A 20056-nucleotide genomic window follows, 5' to 3' on the forward strand; every position below is an offset into this window, starting at 1 on the left:
TTATGTAAATACCTCTATTAGTTTTTGAGATATCATGTTAACGGTGGAAAATTTTGATAAAAATTAAAGTTTAAGAAAATTGAAGTTAAAGAATTATTTTAGCTAAAAAAATTGTTTCAAATTATCCTGGATGATAGATCAGACCTTCCTTTTCCTAGAAAATATTATTTTGGAAAGAGGAAAGCCTGAACTACAAGAAATAATAATAAAAGAAGAATTCGCCAATGTAGTCGAACACCAGTGTTTTTAACGTAGTCGGACCCCTTAGTGGATTTTAAATTAAATACATCAGTTATATTTCTTGAAATACATATTTTTTCTTTATTTTATTTCTTGGTGTAAAAATTTGTTTTCATGCATTATTCCCCAGTATATGATTTTTAAATAACATTTAAAAGTGTTTATTTAACTTGGAATTATACTGTATGTTTATGTATTTTTACAGTGAACTTAATTTAAAAATTGAACTTTTTATTAATTTTGCCATTAGATTAGACTGATTGTCTTATATGCAATAAGACATTTAAATAACTAAGCAAATATTGCAATATTTTAAATAACTTTGTAGTCCTACATGTAATTTCGTTCATTTGAATTAATTTACATATCAGAGAAATAATACTTTTTTAAATTTGGGATTTCTTTTATTGTCTTGTGACTGAAAGTCAATGTTAATGCATAATTTTAATTTTATTTGTTCAGAATTTGTAACTGCTGTTTTTATTTAATACACAATAACTTTAGAAAAAAATTATTTCAAACGTTTAAATTTCTAAAAAAATGAATAGTATAAAATAAAGTATTAGAATGATTTTTTAAAAATTTTAAGTATTATTGCTCTAGTTGGTAAAAGTTTTGATATTTTCTTAATTCCTAAAACTTTCTTGATACTTAAGTTTTAAATTCTTAAGTAAACTCATTTAATTTTTTAAAAAAATTATCCTTTAATATATAAAAAAAATATTTTAAGATGCATGAAACGAATTTTACTAAAATACTCATGGACATGAAAAAAAAATCGATAGAGAACTACACTCCTTTACTTGCCTGTCTTAGCATTTTCTCTGCTGCATCGACGTCAAAATCTCGAGCTGTAAAGAAAGTAACAGAATTTTACATTTCCAATAGTCAATTAATGCAGATTTTCAATCAGAAAGGTAAAACATAAATTCAAGAAAGAGTGAAATACCTTTTAAGAACCTATAGTACATATGCGTTTCATCGAATATTTTCCTCGGTAAGTCTTTTGAAACCCTTCTTGCCAACTAGAAATAAATGACGTATTCAGTTACTATGAATGAACACTTTTATATTTAATTTAAAATATTTTTCTTGTTAAGATAAATAAAAACTTCATAAAAACAATAAATTTCTAATTATATATAATTTAGCAAGAATAATTTGGACACACTTAGAGGACTTTGGAATTAACTAATTTTACAGATTTACATATTTTTTAAAATTGGAATCACTGATTTTTCAGATTTACATATTTTTTTTAAATTGTAATCACTGATTTTACTGATTTACAGAATTTTAAAATTGGAATTATTAAGTTTACAGATTTTTAAAACTGGAATGACTGATTTTACATATTTACAGATTTTTAAAATTGGAATGACTGATTTTACATATTTACAGATTTTTAAAATTGGAATTACTGATTTTACAGATTTACAGAATTTTAAAATTAAGAAAATGATACTACAACAAAACTAAATTACATTAAATAGTTTTTTTTAAGTTCTGAGAAATTTTTTAAACATGTTCAAAAGCTATATATTAATAAATAATCATTCAAAAATTTCTTCAAATTTTAAAATAAGAAAAGTAGCTCAAATAAAATGTATGCTGTAATTTCCCATAATAATTCGTGGATCTGATTTATTTCAATAAGATATTTCGACAGTTATGATACCTCTATTAAAATTTGATGATGAATGAATGTATGTAAAGAAAAAAAAGTATGCACATAACAATAAAATAATCATTATTTTATTTAATCAATGTCTATTAATAAAAGGAAAAGTAATGAAAGTTGATAGTATTTCAGTTTTGTGAATGCGTTATTATTATACAAATGATAGTGTAGTTCCAAAATTGTTACATCAATAAGCTTTTATAGAATTATTTAATTTTTTATTCACATATTACTAGAAAAATTATTCTTTATATTTTTAATGATATCAGCTGAAAATATTTTACATACAGGGTGGTTATAATTAAAGTTACCCTGTTTAGAAATACATAGTATCCGCTCTAGAGGAAGGATATCTAAGAAACTTGATAATTAGGTTGTATGATCATGGGGAAAAGAAATCTGCAGCAAAAAAATAGTTTAAATTTCGGTGGGTGCGGTACAAGGAAGAGGACGGAAATGGATTTCAAATGAAACTGCGGAAGAAGTTGCCCTTGCCGTGGTCGAAAGAGCGTCCGATTCGCAATATTCTCCATCAAGTGCTCGAGCGGTGGCACGTGATTTTTCCTCCCTTGATCTACAGTGCGAAAGGTTCTTCAATCCATTATAAAGTGGTATCCATACAAGATCCATCATGTGCAAGCGCTGAATCCTGCAGACCCGGAGAAACGAAATCTATTTGCAAGAATTTTTTTTAGCCAGAATAGCCGTTGACAATTCATGGCCTTGGAACATTTTGTGGTCGGACGAGGCTCATTTTACTCTAGACGGAGCAGTTAATACTCAGAACTGTCGCATATGGGGTACTGCAAGTCCTAATAATGTGCATAAACAGTCTCTACATCCTGATTGCATAACTGTATGGTGTGGGTTTACTGCTGATTTCATTCTTGGTCCCTACTTTTTGGGGAAAAATACTCCCCATGGCCCTCAAAGGTGTTCCGTTACGGGTGTCCGTTACCGTAACCTTCTTCAGCAGCAAGATGTACAAATGTACATTCCTGCATTACAAGAACGAAAATGTTTAGGGACTACTGTCTTCCTGCAAGATGGTGCACCGCCTCACATTGCTCGACCAGTGACGGCATTGCTTCGTGCCCACTTTGAAGATCAACGGGTAATTTCAAGAAGTTTTCCAACTGCCTGGCCTCCACGTACTCCGGACTTGAATCCCTGTGATTTCTGGTTGTGGGGATTCCTAAAAGATCGTGTCTATGGAGGAAGCATATGGACTCTGCATGAATTGAAAGCAAGCATAACAATTCATGTTGCTACAATTGATCGAGAAACCCGTCGCGCCACTGTTGAACACGCCATAACACGCTTTGAACATGTTCTTGACGTAAATGGAATGCACATTGAACATATATTGTAATTAAATAAAATTTTTAAGTTCCAAATTGTTTTTTTTATTTTTTTATTCGCCGTCTTCTTACCTGGCGGTTGAAATTTGAACTAATTTTTTTATTGCAGATTTCTGTTCCCCATGATCCATACAACATAAATACCAAGTGTCTTCGACAGCCTTCCATTAGAGCGGACACTACGTAGGTCTAAACAGGGTAACTTTAATTATAACCTCCCTGTATATAGATTCATTAATAACGATTATTAATAATGTTTATAAATGTTCAAATTAAACAGATGGTGCTTAGGCATTTCTTGTACAATTCAATTGGTGGAATTACACACACGAGCAAACACACACACACACACGCACGCACGCACGGACACACACGCACAAATGTACACATAATCTTCTGTACATGTGCTTTCAGTTTCAAAAGAGAAAAAAAACCCTGCTAAAATAGAACTGTTGTTTTTGAAGACTGTTGCTGTCAAAAAGTGACAAAATATAGACTTATGAAATACCGTATCATGCTTTTACAATAAAATGGTAATTTTCTATCAAATTTTGGAAGAAAATAATCTATTCCTCGATGAGCATGTGAGTTCAGTAACTCAAAAAAGGTAAGCATCCAGTTGGATGAAATCAGTTATTTTATTTATCACCAGAATTGCAGATTTTCTACAAAATTTGTTCCAGATGTCTCAAAGGGTTAATATTTATTGTTTGATGTCTATGGGCCTAAACTATTGCTTTGATGTCTATCGGCAATAAAATAGGATTGATGTCTAATGGCCTCTTCATTCAAATACGAATGCTGTAACTGCAAAATACAAAAATCAAAATAGATGAAATCTTATCTATGGTCATGATGCTAAAATTGTAGATTCATATAAAATTTCTGATAGAAATGGTTAACCCGGATAGATGTAAAAAGCATATAGGTTTCAATTCATAATAATACGAAATTAAGAACAAAACGAGCCATAATGGGTAAGTATACGTTTACGACAAAAGATACGATAATGTAAAGATGAGAACATTTTCTCAATGTAAAATGTATTAGCACTTTTACAAATATACAGTATATAAAATAAGTAATATGAGGGGATGAATAATATTACAAATATTCTTAATGAATAATATTACAAAAGATAATCTTGCATTTAAATTAAAAATATTTACCTCTTCTACGGCTTCCCTCTCGGAAGGTGAAAGTTCGAGGTCTTGTACTACAGTCATTTTGTTTCGTCGATTTCAATTTTGAAATTTCTATTTTACGGTTTTCTGCAAAGAAAGAAATGTATTCAGCTATGAAAAATTATAATAACTACGTTTCGAAAAATTTAAAATAGATTAATAAACATAAAATAGTTTTATAAGGCAAAAAATAAAAATAAAAATATTATTTTTCATTTATAGATGCATAAAATAAAACCAAAATGTGAAGGAAGGATAATTTATAGTTGTTCAAAAGTTTTCATTCTACGCATAAAGGCATTTCAATTTGAAAAATTAGTTTTAAATGCAATTTGTATGAATTTTCATAGTTAAATTGTCGACATAAGCTTGAAATTAATTATGGTATGGATTGAACTAATTACTTTCGATTTTTATAAAGCTAAATATGAAAAATGAATGGACAATAAAAATTGAAACATAATAATAAATTTTGTCAGAATAATGGATACAACTGCCATGCCTTCATTAGCTAATTCATTGATTAGTGTAAGTGATGCTATTTAAATTTGGCAAACTCGCTTTTGCTATACCAAATCTTTAATCTGCAATTATTTTTTGGTAGCCACTGTAGTAGTTTTCAATTCAAGCGAAATTATAAAATTTGCCTTTTATTCTCTCTATATAAAAATATATAATTGTATACTTTTTAGATAAAAATTATACAATTCATCTGGATCTCAGATATATAGCTTGTGAGTTGGGTAATTATTTTTAATATTAAATTTCAAAAATAACAAGATAAATATGAACATTTTGTGAGGATATTTATAAAAAAATTTTGAGCTGTAAAGTAATGCGGGTTACTGAATCAGTCTTTTTTTAGATTCAATATTTAGATTTTATCAATTATTAAGTTAAATTAATTGAAAATTGCGAAATATTAATTGAATATTTGCAAACTTCTTTAAAGTAAAAAATGCCATAGGATCATTTTTTTTTGTGTGGGTGTGTTTAGATTTTGTAAGTATCATAATTTTTCAAAATAAACCAAAGTTTCAACTTAAAGTAGCATTGTCTTTTTATTAACCTGGTGAATATTATTAGACATATTTTTTAATAGACTTTGAATTTCTTCGATCTGACTTAGATCTAAATAGATATATTGATTTTGATTCTTTTTTTAGTTTTCTTCAGTTAATATAATATATATTTTTATTTATTTTATTTATTTATTTATAATAGTAATATTTGTCCACCCTTTATTTGCATTTGATTATTACAGCATGCTGAAGGACATATTGGAAGAAAACGAAACATTTCTAACCTGTGAAAGAGAGAAATACCTGTGATTTGCAGCAATGGAAACCTTTAATTCAAGATATCATATAAATGATAGCTACTTTTGTACAATGAAAACACCATTTTATTTAATAGAGAGAAAAATAAGAATATCATAGCATAAATTCAATATCTCATCCCTGTCTGTCTGGAACAATATCTCACTGGCAATTCACCTAATATTCCAGTATTGCTTCCCATTCCAAATGTCTCCCATGAAAAAATGCATGTTTGTGGCAACGGAATGTATAGCAACAGTAATGTAGATTTTCAAAATGAAAATGTTTATATTCGCAAGGGATCAAAATAAGTTCAAACTCATATAAATACTCATAGAAGAATTTATGTTGTAAAATGATTGATATGATGATTTGGTAAAAATTATCAAATAATAAATTAAAATTCAAAACCTTAATTTATTAAAAATGATCAGTTTTCTGCATTATTAACTCGATTATTGTTCAGCGTTGCAGAACATTTTGCTTTTCGACTATATTAGTGTTTGAAGATCAAGAAGCTTATTCGATAATTACGAAAAAATATGATATTTATTTTATTTCATCTAACAACATCATTAAAAAAAATTTTAAAATTTTCAGCTATTATAATGGATAATTTAAACTATTTTATTGAAAATAAAAAAAAAGTCTTCTAAATGAAAAAATATTATGGAAACAAATATTTTGTTTTGAAAAAATTCAGTGAATGCAAAATTTAATTTTTTGACACATGATAAGGAATATAAAAAGAACTAAACATGAAACGATTAATCTTATTCCAAATGTTGCGGTAATTAAAAAAATGATCAAGGAATTGTTCAAAATCGCTCTAATTTCTATGTCGAAAGCACAGAATTTCCGGTAAAGAATTTTTATTGATTTGTATGCAAATTTTTCATTCACATTATGTAAAAAATCATTTTAATTTTTCATTTATTATGCTGAAGAATGTAAAATATCTTATTTCGATTTAAAATTAAAAAAAATTCTTGATAAAAAATTATTATAAAAACAAGTTTTTTGAAAAAAATTAAAGAATACATAATTTAGTTTTAGACACATGATAAGAATATAAAAAAGAACTAACTGTAAAATGATTAATTCTTTTCCAGATATTGCGAGAGAAAACAAATAAAGAAATAAAGGAATTATTGGGTTAACCCTTATTTCTGAAGCATTGGCTTTTCAGTAAAAAATTTTATTGATCTTTTACTCTAATTTTATTGCATGAAAATAATTTGTTCGATTATGACTATTATATAAATTATTGATAATATGCAGAAAAATTGAGTTTAATTTATGTATAGGAAATTATTATCATTTTTTTATTGTATAAGAGCGGATATCCGCCTAAATTTTGAAATTTGAGTATACTGACGTCAGTAATCACAAATTGTTCGTATTTAAAGAAACAAATTTCCGAATTTCTCAATGAATATTGAAATATCAGATTTTGAACAAGGAAAAATAATTCTTTTGTAAATGTAAATGATCAAGATAAATCTTCTCAAATAATGCTAGCAGTACCGTCATTGCTTTAAACATGAATAACAATGAAACATTTGAAAATATAATAGTAGTCATCAAAAAAAAGTGTAAGATACTAGGAGAAAGTCCAAGTAATTAAAATGGCCGATAAAATAAATATCTACGAAGTGTACAAAATACATTTATTTAAATTGTAAACTTAAGGTATATTTCATTGAAATTATTTTAAATTTTTGAAGCAATTGCTTTATGCATAAATACATGTAAAAATAGTACAAATGTTTCAATTGTAAAAAATGCTTCAATCATTGAATGCGACTTCATGCTCAGCAAGATAAAGATAATATTTTTTATAAATGTATTATATTCTTCTCATATATATTTGAAGAGATCAGATGATGTGTGTTATTTATATTGTTTTGCAAATAGTGAAAAATAAGTTTATTTAGTTATTTGTCAAAATGAAAGGCACAACTTATTATTAACTAAAAATTAAACTTATTGTTAAAAGAATTATAAATATATTTTTATTTGGAAAGAAGTGAATATTCTGCAGTTTTTTTTGGATGAAAGTTTTAGTTTCTTACGAAAAATGCGTTTATAATTAATTAATTATCGAAACGCTTTAATAAATCCGTGCCCATACTTCAATATTTGGCATAAACATTTTAAACATTCAACCTATGTTAAAAAGTAGGAGTGTGTCCTTTTTCATTATTAAAATAGAAACTGCTTAGTTTTTTTTCCTTACAATTTACTAAATAAAAATTAAAATTCTAAATTTTAGATCACATTTATTTTTAAACTTATTTCATGATGGAGAATTATCATCTGTGGGATTAAAATTCTTTCTTAAGAAGAATCCTTTTTTAAAATAAGAGACGTTGCCAATAAAATTAACAAAAAAAATCTATAATAACTATTTACACAAACGAGCTAAATACTGAATGTGCTATAATACATCCACAATAAATCTATTAAACATTATCAGTCCCATTTTATATTATCATTAACGTTGAAATCCCAACGCGTCTTTAAATAAACTCAATATATATATAAAAAACAAATTTAAAAAACTGGAGAAAAATTAAAATGAAATCTATGATAGCAAATTTGAAGTTATCATGTGAGAACATTATTATTTTTTGTCATTATTTATCTTAATTAAATTAAGTCATTAATCAGTTTAAACAGGTTTTAAAAAATCACGAGACTTCTCTCTCTGTCTCTCTCTCTCTCTCTCTATATATATATATATATATATAAAGTTACAAAAAATATAAGCATTATGTAATTAAAACAACATTTTGTAAAATAATCTCATTAAAAATTTAACTAATAAGGAATTTCCCAGAAACTACTGCAATATTAATTTTTTAATTAAAAAATTGATGATTTAGGAGGAATCTTGTACCTAAAATAAAACTAGACCTTCCGTTGCATAGTAACTAACTCAATAGATGAGATCCTCCAATTATTTTTACCTTGGATGGCGTTAGCAAAAACAGTTTAGGGCGCGGGAAACAAAAATGGGTCAGCTTATGTTAAAAATTTTTTTGCCTGCTGCTGGTATGTACTTTCCTTTTTGTTTTCATAATTAGTTATGAGAGTGATTATATTATTATTTTATGCTATTGTATTTTTGCTTATTAGTGGTCGTATTCTTTTAATTTATTGTTTTGTTTCTTTTCTGTAAAAATGGTGTATCTCTTAGGCCTAATTTTAGGAGATTTTCGGATCACGAGGTATCAATATTGTTGAACAATTTTAGTCTGGATTCCTCACAGAAAAAAAATCCCTTATTTTGAATCCCTATCTGAGGGTGACCCTTGAGAAAGTCTTCAGGCTGGATTCTTATTTTATTTGGTTAAATTTTGATACATTTTTTCCTATTAACATGGTTTTTATTACTAATTGTCTAAATTCAGTAGTAGCTGCATTTGCGCTCTCTAAATACAATGGTGCTTTTTCTGTTCTTTTTTTTTTACTTTTTAGTGTGATTCAGAAATAATGTTTTAGTTTCGATTCCGAAATAATTTTAATTTTTTATTGTTTCAATAATAGGTTTTAATAACATAATACTTATATTTTTGGTTACTTATGTATTTAGATATGTATATATAAAATGATAATATTTTAAACTTTTATTTTCAATTTTTCTAGCTGACAAATAAAGTTTTGAAGCTTGAAAAATTTTGCGATGAAATAACAGCTATGATGTCATAGTTCTACGTCAACCTTTTAAAAACGCATCTGCTATCAAAGAAGTCTACGTAATAATAAAGCAATACTGGTAAAAGCAGGTCAACCTTTTAGAAACGCATCTGCTTTTAAAGAAGCCTACATAATAATAATGAAATACTGGTAAAAGCAAGTAAAAAAATATATGCGATTAAAAGATGATGATGAAAATTTCCATTTATGCTTTATTCACTTCCTACACGATTTCATGCTTCAAAACCCTCTAACCAAAACAACATCAGGTTTTCACATGATAATGACTTAGTTTTAGTATAAAAGTTTATATAAAATATTATTGTACATAAAATCTGTCTATCGTCTACTATTTTATTATAATAAATATACATTAGAATCCTTTTAAAGCCAATAGAAAATGCTGAAAATATATTTAAAAAATGAAATAGAAGTATCAAAATATCAGATAAAATACTTCAATATCTCTCCGCTGACTAGCAACGGAGTACATATATAAATTTTCTTATTTCAAACCTGTATGTATTTACTCAATGAATTATTGCATTTTTTGATAAAACTACTTGAAGAAACAATTGACCAGAAATAAAATTTAAGAGCTAAAATTTTGAATTTTAAAATGATATAAAACTATATTTTGTGGAATAAATTTCTCGGAAGTTACTAAATAATAAATATGCAAAGTTTGATTGAATTTGTCTCAGTTGTTTAGGAGAAAAAAATGCATATATATAACTGAATTGATTTATTTATATTAAGATAATTATTATATTAAGATAACTAATTTTTATTTATAATTTTTCAAAAATTCTTAAAATCCAAAGAAAAAGTTTCGAAAATATTCTTCTATAATACACAACACTAGAACATATTTGAATTATTTATTTTGAATACTTTATCGTTTGAGTAAATAATTATTCTTCATGGATTTTACTAATGAAATTTTGAAAAGTAAATCAATATTTCTCATTTGAATAATCAGGCTATAGTAGAGAAATATAAAAAGAATATTAATCGAAATATCTTCTTTAATATCGATATTATGTATATCAAATCTATGGATATTTGTAAAATAAATTTTGAAACGAAGTAATTCATTTTTTAGAATACTTATAAAATATGAAAATGATATCAATTTATATATGATCTTTTTAAATTGACATTCAAAACAAATTTGTGCGTTGAAATTTATATATGATAATGGATCAAACAATGGCGATTTTTTTGAAATAATCGACCTTTCAAAATAATTTAATAATAGAGACAGGAAGTCAAGACAAGAAATCTATAATTTACTAATTTAGCAAATATTGTCTCAAATAATGGTAAGCTTCCCAATTTTCCTCTTTAAATACGATTTCTGCATTGATAATCAACCATAATTCACTGTCCTTCTGCTTACGTTTTTTTATTCATACGCCTTCTATTAGATAAGAACTTTAATAGAGGAAGACGGTGCTTTTGCCCTTGAGTGTTCCTTTAGACATGCTGTTATCTTAGTTGATAAAATAATTTCCCATCATCAACTTGAGTAATTGGAATTAAGTAAACAATAGATAAAATTATGATTTATTTATCATTATTTCATTTTGTTTATCATGTTAATGTTATTTGGCAGGATGTATTATCTAAAGAAATGCGAAGCGTATCCATAGGTCCATGGATTTCAAAAAATACCATACAAAAATTTTCAATATGAATAACTTTATTCAAAAATTATTATAACTGTATACGTTTGATATATTACAAAGTATTTCGATAGATTTTTCTTAAATATACAGAAATACTTTTAAAAAATTTGAATTTAATTTCTCTCCTCTTCGAACAAAATGGCCAACAATATTGTTACGAAATTTTCACTATATTGGCCAGCAATCAGAATATCAAACAAAATCTTTGAGATATCGTACAATATCATGTGCTAATGGGGCTGTATTTTGTTTAGTGATAAAATATCTTCATATTGATTAAATGTGTGGACGCGTACTTGTACTATTTTACTTTTATTTTAATGGTATATTTACATTTTTTAAATATTTAATTTTTATGTTATTAAAACCAGCCATCTTGAGGACTAGCTGATTGACATAGAGAATATAAGTTGTGTTTAATTCCAATTAAATATCTTCAGCCTAACTTTGAATTTAAGATTCTTACAAAAACGTATTTTTAGATATCAAATTATGATAAGTATTGAAGCCGTGTTCTACTTAATGTGTAGACCGGGGCAGCTTGGATTGTAGGGCGTTGGATTTGTATCCCTTGGGTTGTGAGTTGAAGACTCTCCGTGTGTGGTAGTGGCTGGCGCACGCATAAATCTGTCGTTGTCCTCCATGTCGAGAGTACTACCAGTGGGGGTACTGGATCAGAGGTGATTGTTCTCTGGTTCAGGTCTGAATTACGGTCTGGTTGAATGAATGAATGGCATGAATGAAGTCCGCTCCGTAAGAAGGGTGTGACGCTTGAGTGGCTGAGTTGTACTCTTAGCCCTAGATGGCGCTACTGAAACGCAAGAGACGCAAAAAGGAAGAGACGGCTTAAATTCTCTAAATTTAGTCAGCGGGACTTCTCTATGACAAGTTTCATCAGAAACAACAACACTTAATATGTAGAAACTTCTAAATCCTAAAACATCGTAATGCTGCCCCCCTCCTGCAAAAACAAACAAACAAACAACCATACGTGTCAGCCAAATCTATTTTCTAAGTGCATGTCAATTTTAACAACTGTAGCTTCACCTTCTTATGCCTCATACACATTGCACAGAAAATAAACAGAATAATCTTGTTTTTTAGATTGCAAGAACGAAAGGAAATCACGCGATTACACATTTTACGCACAATAGAAAGCATTTTGAATATCATTGTGAAAGTGAAAATTATGCAAAACAAAGTATTTAAAAAATGTCAGAGTTCAAAAAAACATTGTATAACAGCAAAATTAATATTATTTAATAGATATTTTTTTAATCTGAAACTGGTGTTAAAAATATTTTTGTGCAGTAATATTTTAAGATGCTACCGTATAAAAACGTCAAAATATCGCTTAATTTTCAATTAGATAAAATTATATTTCTAATTTTTAAAAAATCGCTCCGAGATATGCATTTCGACTTTACAAAATGTATTCTCACAAAATTTAGTAGATATAGGTCAAACGGCCTGGCCTGTAAAGCGTCAGCATATACATTCTCATTCATTATTAATAGAAAAAAAATGTTTAAATATTAAAATTTTTATATTTTTACAATAAAAATAAACCGAACATGTTATAGAAAATATGAATAAAACGTCTTTCATAAGAATTTCAACAACTATTCATAGTTTTATAGCTTTGTATTCCTGTGCTTATAATGATTACATTATTTAAAATAAACAAAAACATCTCTTTTGAATTTTTTTCTCTTCGCTGTTAAATCATTTCTGCAATTTATAGGCATATGCTATGAAATAGGCTAAGGCCACCAAGATCTCCGTACATTTAAGTATCAAATTAAATTTTGGTACTTCTTTTCTAAAATAGGAGTGTTATAATTCTATAATTCTGTAGATTCAAGTCTAAATAGGGCTGCTATAAAATTTAGTATTCGTTATATAGAATTATTTATTTTCATTTTCAAGATTCTATTGATGAAATATTTAGATTTCAGTTTTGAAATCTTATTGGATTTTCGCATTATACATATATAATCATTAATATATTAGCTAAATGACAAATCCACATCATTCCTCATTAAGTCAACAAATATTTGGAAGTTTTTATAGGCAACTAAGATATGATTTCAAAAATAAAAAGGAAATGACATAAGAAATAAAAGGAAGAAAGAGCCTTTCAGTATTTGAATAAAAGCATGTTTATTTCAAAAGGTGTATTCTAAGGAAAAGAACATGTCCATATATGAGTAATTTCCAAGATTTTTTCTGAATATTGGGAGCTCATCTCATGATTCGTGCTTTGTCTGGCTTTTTACATCAATTCGGTTGAAATACAATTCAAAGTAAATGTACATTTTGATGTCATATAGAGAAGTAACTTATTCCTTTTTACTTACTTATATAGATAAAGTATAACAATCGTCAAAAAAAAATCAAGGTTATGATGAATCTCCAAATTTTAGAACTCCCTGAGTTTGAAAATCACATTTTTGGAAAATGTCCGTCTGTCTGTCTGTGACAAAAATAACTCTAACACGTTTTGAGCTAGATGGTTGATATTTGGTATAAGGTCTTTACACCAAATTTTCAGATTTATATCAAATATTGAATAAAATCTGTTCAGAGGAAGTCGTCACTCTGGCTGTTCCAATATAAGTTAAAACGATAATTATAAAATGAAGAGATCCAGAGAAATAAAATTCGAAACATGGATTTAGCATTCATAGTGTAGACAAATCTGAAATTTTAGCATTCAAATAGGGATTGAACGTCTGTTGGTCTGTATGTTCAGAAACATGTAAACAAGATAATTCAAAAACGCAGTAATTTAAATATAACAAATTTGGTATGGGATTTTCTGATTACAAGTGCAGTTCTGTGTAAAATATTTTGTTTCAATCGGGTGAAAATAAATTGTCGATAGCACAAATTCGATTTTTGGATACTGTTAACGCTTGACAGCGATTAATTCCCAAATCACTTGCCAAGGATGACTCGATAAATTCAGTAAAAATGCTAAATTCAGGCCAAAAATTAATATTTCGTAACTATTGTAAGCCAATGCCTTGTTAGGTCTTCTCTGGCATGCCACGTTTATTAGAGAGTATGTAACAAAGCTTTGGGAAAACCACTCTTTCTTGTTAAACAATGCTGTCAATTATTGGCCCAATCGTTATTCTAAATAGAAGACTAATTTCTTAAGCTAATTGTTCAGTGATTTCAATCTAATTCTTTATAAAGTAAATTGTCTTTGAATTTTCCCTGAAAAGTTTAATCGCACTGGATCTCTATTGTTGTCATTTGCATATTACTTTTAGTTAGTTTATAGAGAAAACTGAATAAAACTTTAAGAATAATTGCTTAAAATATTTAAAATTCTGTAAATCCCTTTGGAAACTCAATTTTAAATTTTAAAAATTTCTGCCTCCAAGACTCACTTAATAGGATCGGTATTATCTACATTTAAAATTTGGATAAATTTAAACTAACTTACGAAAACTTTTTAAAACTTTAGGATGCAACTAAGCTAGATGAGACTTGGAGTTTGATTTGCTTGTTAAATCTTCTACATCAGGATAGCGTGATGTTCACATAACGTAGATTAATTTTCAAATCTCCGAAGATTTTTATTATTTTTTTCTATTGATTCATTAATTTTTGAGAACAAATCAATATACTTTTGAAGAAGGCAAATCACTATTTATATAACGCGTCTTAAAACCGGTTACCAAATTTTACCGAATAGTTAAGGCGAATTTCTTGTTGGCAGATTCAAAATGGATAAAATTAGACTCATTCAATAGCTAATATTATAGAATTATAAAGCTTTGGCATCCAATATACAAACTATTATTTACTAGTCATATTCGATAATTGTTTAACACAATAATCATCGTTTTTCATTTTAAACCAAAAAATAGGAAAAGTCTTTATTATGTAATATTTAAATCCTATATTTCAGAAAAAACGTTTAATTAGATAACTTCCTATTTTACATTCAATTTGGATATTTTGAAATTTATCTATTGAGAATATTAAAAGTTATATTTTGGAAAATTTGCTTTTGGCTTTTAAAGTGTCTATTTCTATATTTATCTCTTGATGTATATGATTTCTCATATATGAAAAGAAAAAATGATTTTTTTTTTTGTGTGTTGTACAATCCAAATTTTGTTATCCTCAAAAAGGAAAGCATATCGCAGTTAAAATCTAAAATAGTCCCTAAAAATTAAAAACTCATAAAAGTACTAAATATTTTACTTTCAAATCACAGCTAAAACGCTTATCGTTACTTATTCCTTAAATCAAAAAGTGTACTCAAACTAAGCATGTTTATGAACTGAATCAGTGAAGGGCTTATAAGTAAGTTTAATCTGAAAGTTACATGAGAAACTTTTAAATTTCGAATTCCTTATCTTAAGTAAATTTTTATCAAGTGGGACTTAATTTTATTAAATTTCTATAAGTTTTTATTTTTTATTTTTGGATATTTATAGCTCCTGGTTTACTTGGCGATGCTCAGATTATGCCAAGACCGTCAGAACAATCAGATTGGCGATATTTCTCATCCTCTTGGGTATAAAATTCGAAGGTCATAAACATTCGCAAGTACCAAAATTTAAATAATTATAAAATAAAAATTTTGATATTACAAAAAGATTTTAATTTTAGATATATTTAGGTATTATATTAGAATAATACCATTACGTTGAATTCCCTTCTTTTAATTCCAGAACTCACCTGTAATAAAATAGCTATTTTTCTTGACAAAGAAAAGTACAACCTAATAAGTGATTTGATCCATGGTATTTATTTTATAAGTATCTTTGATTATATTAATTGTTGGCATTTTTATTTTAATAAATAATGAATAAATTAAAATCAAAATTTTCTGTAAATATTTTCTATTTCGTAAATGGCCCGCCAAGTACAACAAAGACAGTACTCTTATTTTCAAATTTCTGATATTCATCAGTTAATTTAGTTTTGTAGGAAAATATTTTAAGTTACTTTTTGACAGGCACAAACACAAAAGGTTAACTAGGCACAATTCTGATTACATTTATTTAACTATAATTTAAAGGCATGAATTAAAATAAATTTTTACTGATTTTTTTTTGGCAATTTACAATTTTTGAAAGTTGCATTGGAGCAAGTTTAATGGCTCTTCAACCAATAAATTGGATCTTCCAGTTCCATTGAATGAAAATTAAAGCAACAACAACAAACAGATTTGATGATAACTTATAGCTCAGCATAGTGAAATGTAATTCTAAATAAGGTAATAAATCATCTGATGCTAATATTATTTATTAGACTAAGGTTGAATAATGTTTTCAACTAAATAATAAATATATAAAGGAAATCTTACTTAGAAATCAATTTAACCATGATTTTTAATTATTAAAATCCTCTGCTTTTGCGTTTCTCTCCATAGAGATTATATTATAATTTTTCTAATATTTATTTTGTTAGAATTTCCAGATGGCTTAATCATTCAATTTTTCCTCTGGTATCCTGACACCGAAGAATTTTATAGTTATGTCTCATTTAATTTCTCAAAACCCACGGTCGTATTCAATCAAACCATTTTCCTATAACAATCTCTAAATCTAATTTTGCATAGCATGCACACATAACATCATGGTGTAGGTACTTTGAGGCTCTAAGCAGCTTGCATTTGAGGTCACGCTTATAATAATTGATCTATTTAATTTTATATTTCATCATATTTTTAATTTAAACAACATATTAATGGCTTATTTTACTTAATATTTATATTTTTACTTTTTAATAAAAATATATTCGTCTTTATGCATTTATTTTAAAACTTTGTTTAAAATTAAAATAATAAATGTATTGAAAAATTAATCACAATTATTGACGAATGATTTTTTTAGTTATAAATCTATTTAATTATTATGAAAAAATTTCAACAATTATAACTCATAAAACTGTTATTTTAGAAGATCTGCTAAATGAAATATAACTTAATTTATTAAGGAATAATATTTCCAATATAATTTTAAACAGCAATTTTTATACCTTAATTTATTTAATAATGATAGACACATTTAAATACAACCACCCATTTTTATTCCTAATATTTTATAATTCATAAAATTTGCATTGTTTTGGAGATTAGGTCAAAAAATTTCAGCTCAGAGGCCTTTGGTATTTGCTCAATCTGCCTAATCGGAAATCAGCATCTGAGTAGTAAACATGGTCCAGAAAGCATGTATTAAACAGTATGTAATTAGTATGTATAGAGTAAGGACTCATTTTAAATTGAACAACGATTCTTTAATAGTGTGAATGTAATATGTAATATTCACAAATTTTAAATCAATAATTTCTTTTAAAAGGTATACAGAGAATTTTTATAATCTTTAAAATAACAAATTATGATATATTAATTTAATGTCATATGGAACTATCTTATGAATATCATAAAAATTAAATGATTCATTCCATGTTTAAAACCCAATTTCTGACTACAATTGCAGAAATAAAATGCACTTCACAACCATATCTTAAATTTATTAACGAAATATTTTATTTGAAGAGAGAATAGTTTCTTATAATTGAATAACTATATTTATTTTCGTTGGAAATATATTCATAATATTGTTGAAACATTATATATTATTATTTTCTAAGCTTGATATGATAAGCTCGAAACTATGATACTGAATTCGACAGGATGCTACATTTAAAGTTGTCTCGATGAGAAATGTGGGGCATTTTTAGGAGAACTGCTTGTAATTCAATAGATTGAAATTCAAATGTCTTAAAGCCTTTTTCTTAACATAACGAATATTTTAAGAAAAGAAAATTATTTCATATTACGTAATGTCAATTAACGAAATTTGAAATGTCTAGATCATAAAATTATTTATAATAAACTTTGTGCAATAATATATTTGTCACTCAAATAAAAATAAATAAAACACATATAGGTGGAAAACCAAAATCTAGAATAAACCCTGATAAATAAAATAAAGAACGCATAAGAATATTTATTATTAATAAAATTATAATATTATTATTGAAAATTGCGCGCATTAATCGAAAATTATACAGAATGATCTAAATAATTTTATTTTACTGTCTGTAATTCTAGTTACTTTCTAGATAACTACGTTCAAAAACTGATTTTTGGCGAAAATATCAGCTGTTTTTTTAATTCAATATACTTAATTTTTGAGCAATTTTCTTTAAAAAAAGTATCAGTTTTGTTTTTATGCTCAATTTTCGGTAAATTGCTCTCAGTTTTAAATATTCGGTGTAAGTTTAAATGTTCCAAATAAATGCTGTTTTTGTCAAATTCTAAATTACGGCAAAATGTTCATATTGAAATACAAATTAATATTTAGAGCATAATTTAAATTCAATAATTCGTTCATAACAAGATCATATTTGATCAATATTCTACAATTAATGAAGTGCAGAAAAAGTCTACTAATTACAAAGATTTTATAGTTAATTTAATACTTCACAATTTGAAAAAAATTAAAAATTTCATTTCTTTTAAAGATTAGACAGAAATATGGTTTAAGTATTAGTTCAAGAGCTAAGTAAAATAAAAAGTTGGGTAAAACTAAAACTGTCTGTAAAATTTTCATTAATTCCAAACTAGATTATTTTGCCTCTCTATATCTTTTACCTTTTTTAAACAATTTTTTTTTTACCAATTTTCATAAAAATTTTGATTTTCAATTTGGATATTTTTACACAAGTATTTTTTGCAATCAATTTTGATTTTTTTATTCAAATTCATGCAATTTTTATTCAAAAACAAGAATATTTTATAAGCTTTTCAAAAAAATAATCCTGAATCCATCACTCCTTAATGCGGAATAAAACAAAAACTAGTTGAGGTTTTAACTCATTTATAATTAATTTTATTTTTATATGTTATATCTTTAAGGATTAAAATTTTTTTTTGTCTTTTGGTGAATGGAAATTACAAGTTTAATATACGGTATAATCAAACATACCGAAAGCTTGACAAAATAATTAAAGGATTGGAATTTAAATTCATCTAATAATTGAATTAATGTATTTAATTCGGAGTTTAACATTTTATGACCATATTCATGAAAGGGAATAAGTAATTGTTGATAATACTAAATATATTTCTAACTCAACATACAAAAAAATTATTCAACCTGACTAGGGAAATAAAAATAATTTCAGAATTATAAAATCGTATAATCTATTTTTATGATCAGTCACACCTGTGAAAATAAAAAAGTTGCACATGATGTAATTGAATTATAAATTTTAGATGGATTAATAAAATATATAATACATTATGTGAGAAATTGATTTTTCTTAATTAGTAACATCAACAAATACAATTTCATTGTTATTGCTTAAAGAACACTTACAGAAAGTAGCGTAAGCCGTGATGAATGGAGATTTTTTTCTGTGTTGGTTTACAAGCAGATCTTAACGAAGGATGTCTTGAAGATTGCTAGTGTGTTTTATAGATTTACTCAAGCTGTTTATGAATTATTCTATCAAACAATGACAATTGTAGACCTTGGATGTTTGAGGAAGTGTGCAAAGAACAATAAAAGTGACGACAAGATTGAAAACAAAAATGTGAATACATTTATCAATAAATTCCATTCACTCTTGAACGTTCTATTTCCTTTGAGGAAAGTCAGAAGCTATTCAGCAGCCAGATTTCAACGCATCTTTAACGGGAAGTTTGAGATCCTTTTACGAAGCAATTATATATGCAGTTTAGAAAGAGGAATCACTAAAAGATTTGTATTTCTCCTAATCTATAACATAATAATGGAAATCTATTGTAATGATATTTTTACAATATTTCAAACTTTCCCAAGATGCAATCGTCATAGCATGACATCAATCATCTTATGATCTTCAATTGTCAATCTAA

General features: G+C 26.5%; 1 protein-coding gene across 1 annotated transcript in view; it reads right to left on the bottom strand.

The window, feature by feature from the left end:
- LOC129962058 (SEC14-like protein 2) overlaps window positions 1-19683 on the bottom strand; it is a 39513-nt gene extending 19830 nt beyond the window's left edge. Inside the window, exons 1-4 of the mRNA XM_056075768.1 lie at window positions 19536-19683; window positions 4452-4553; window positions 1190-1265; window positions 1048-1091 (exon numbers count right to left, since the gene is read on the bottom strand). Of these exons, the coding sequence (XP_055931743.1) occupies window positions 1048-1091; window positions 1190-1265; window positions 4452-4508 (177 nt within the window). The 5' untranslated portion in view covers window positions 4509-4553; window positions 19536-19683. The remainder of the gene's footprint in view (window positions 1-1047; window positions 1092-1189; window positions 1266-4451; window positions 4554-19535) is intronic.
- Window positions 19684-20056: the final 373 nt, after the last annotated feature.

The sequence above is a fragment of the Argiope bruennichi genome, chromosome 2, assembly GCF_947563725.1.
Source record: "Argiope bruennichi chromosome 2, qqArgBrue1.1, whole genome shotgun sequence".
Taxonomy (NCBI): domain Eukaryota; kingdom Metazoa; phylum Arthropoda; class Arachnida; order Araneae; family Araneidae; genus Argiope; species Argiope bruennichi.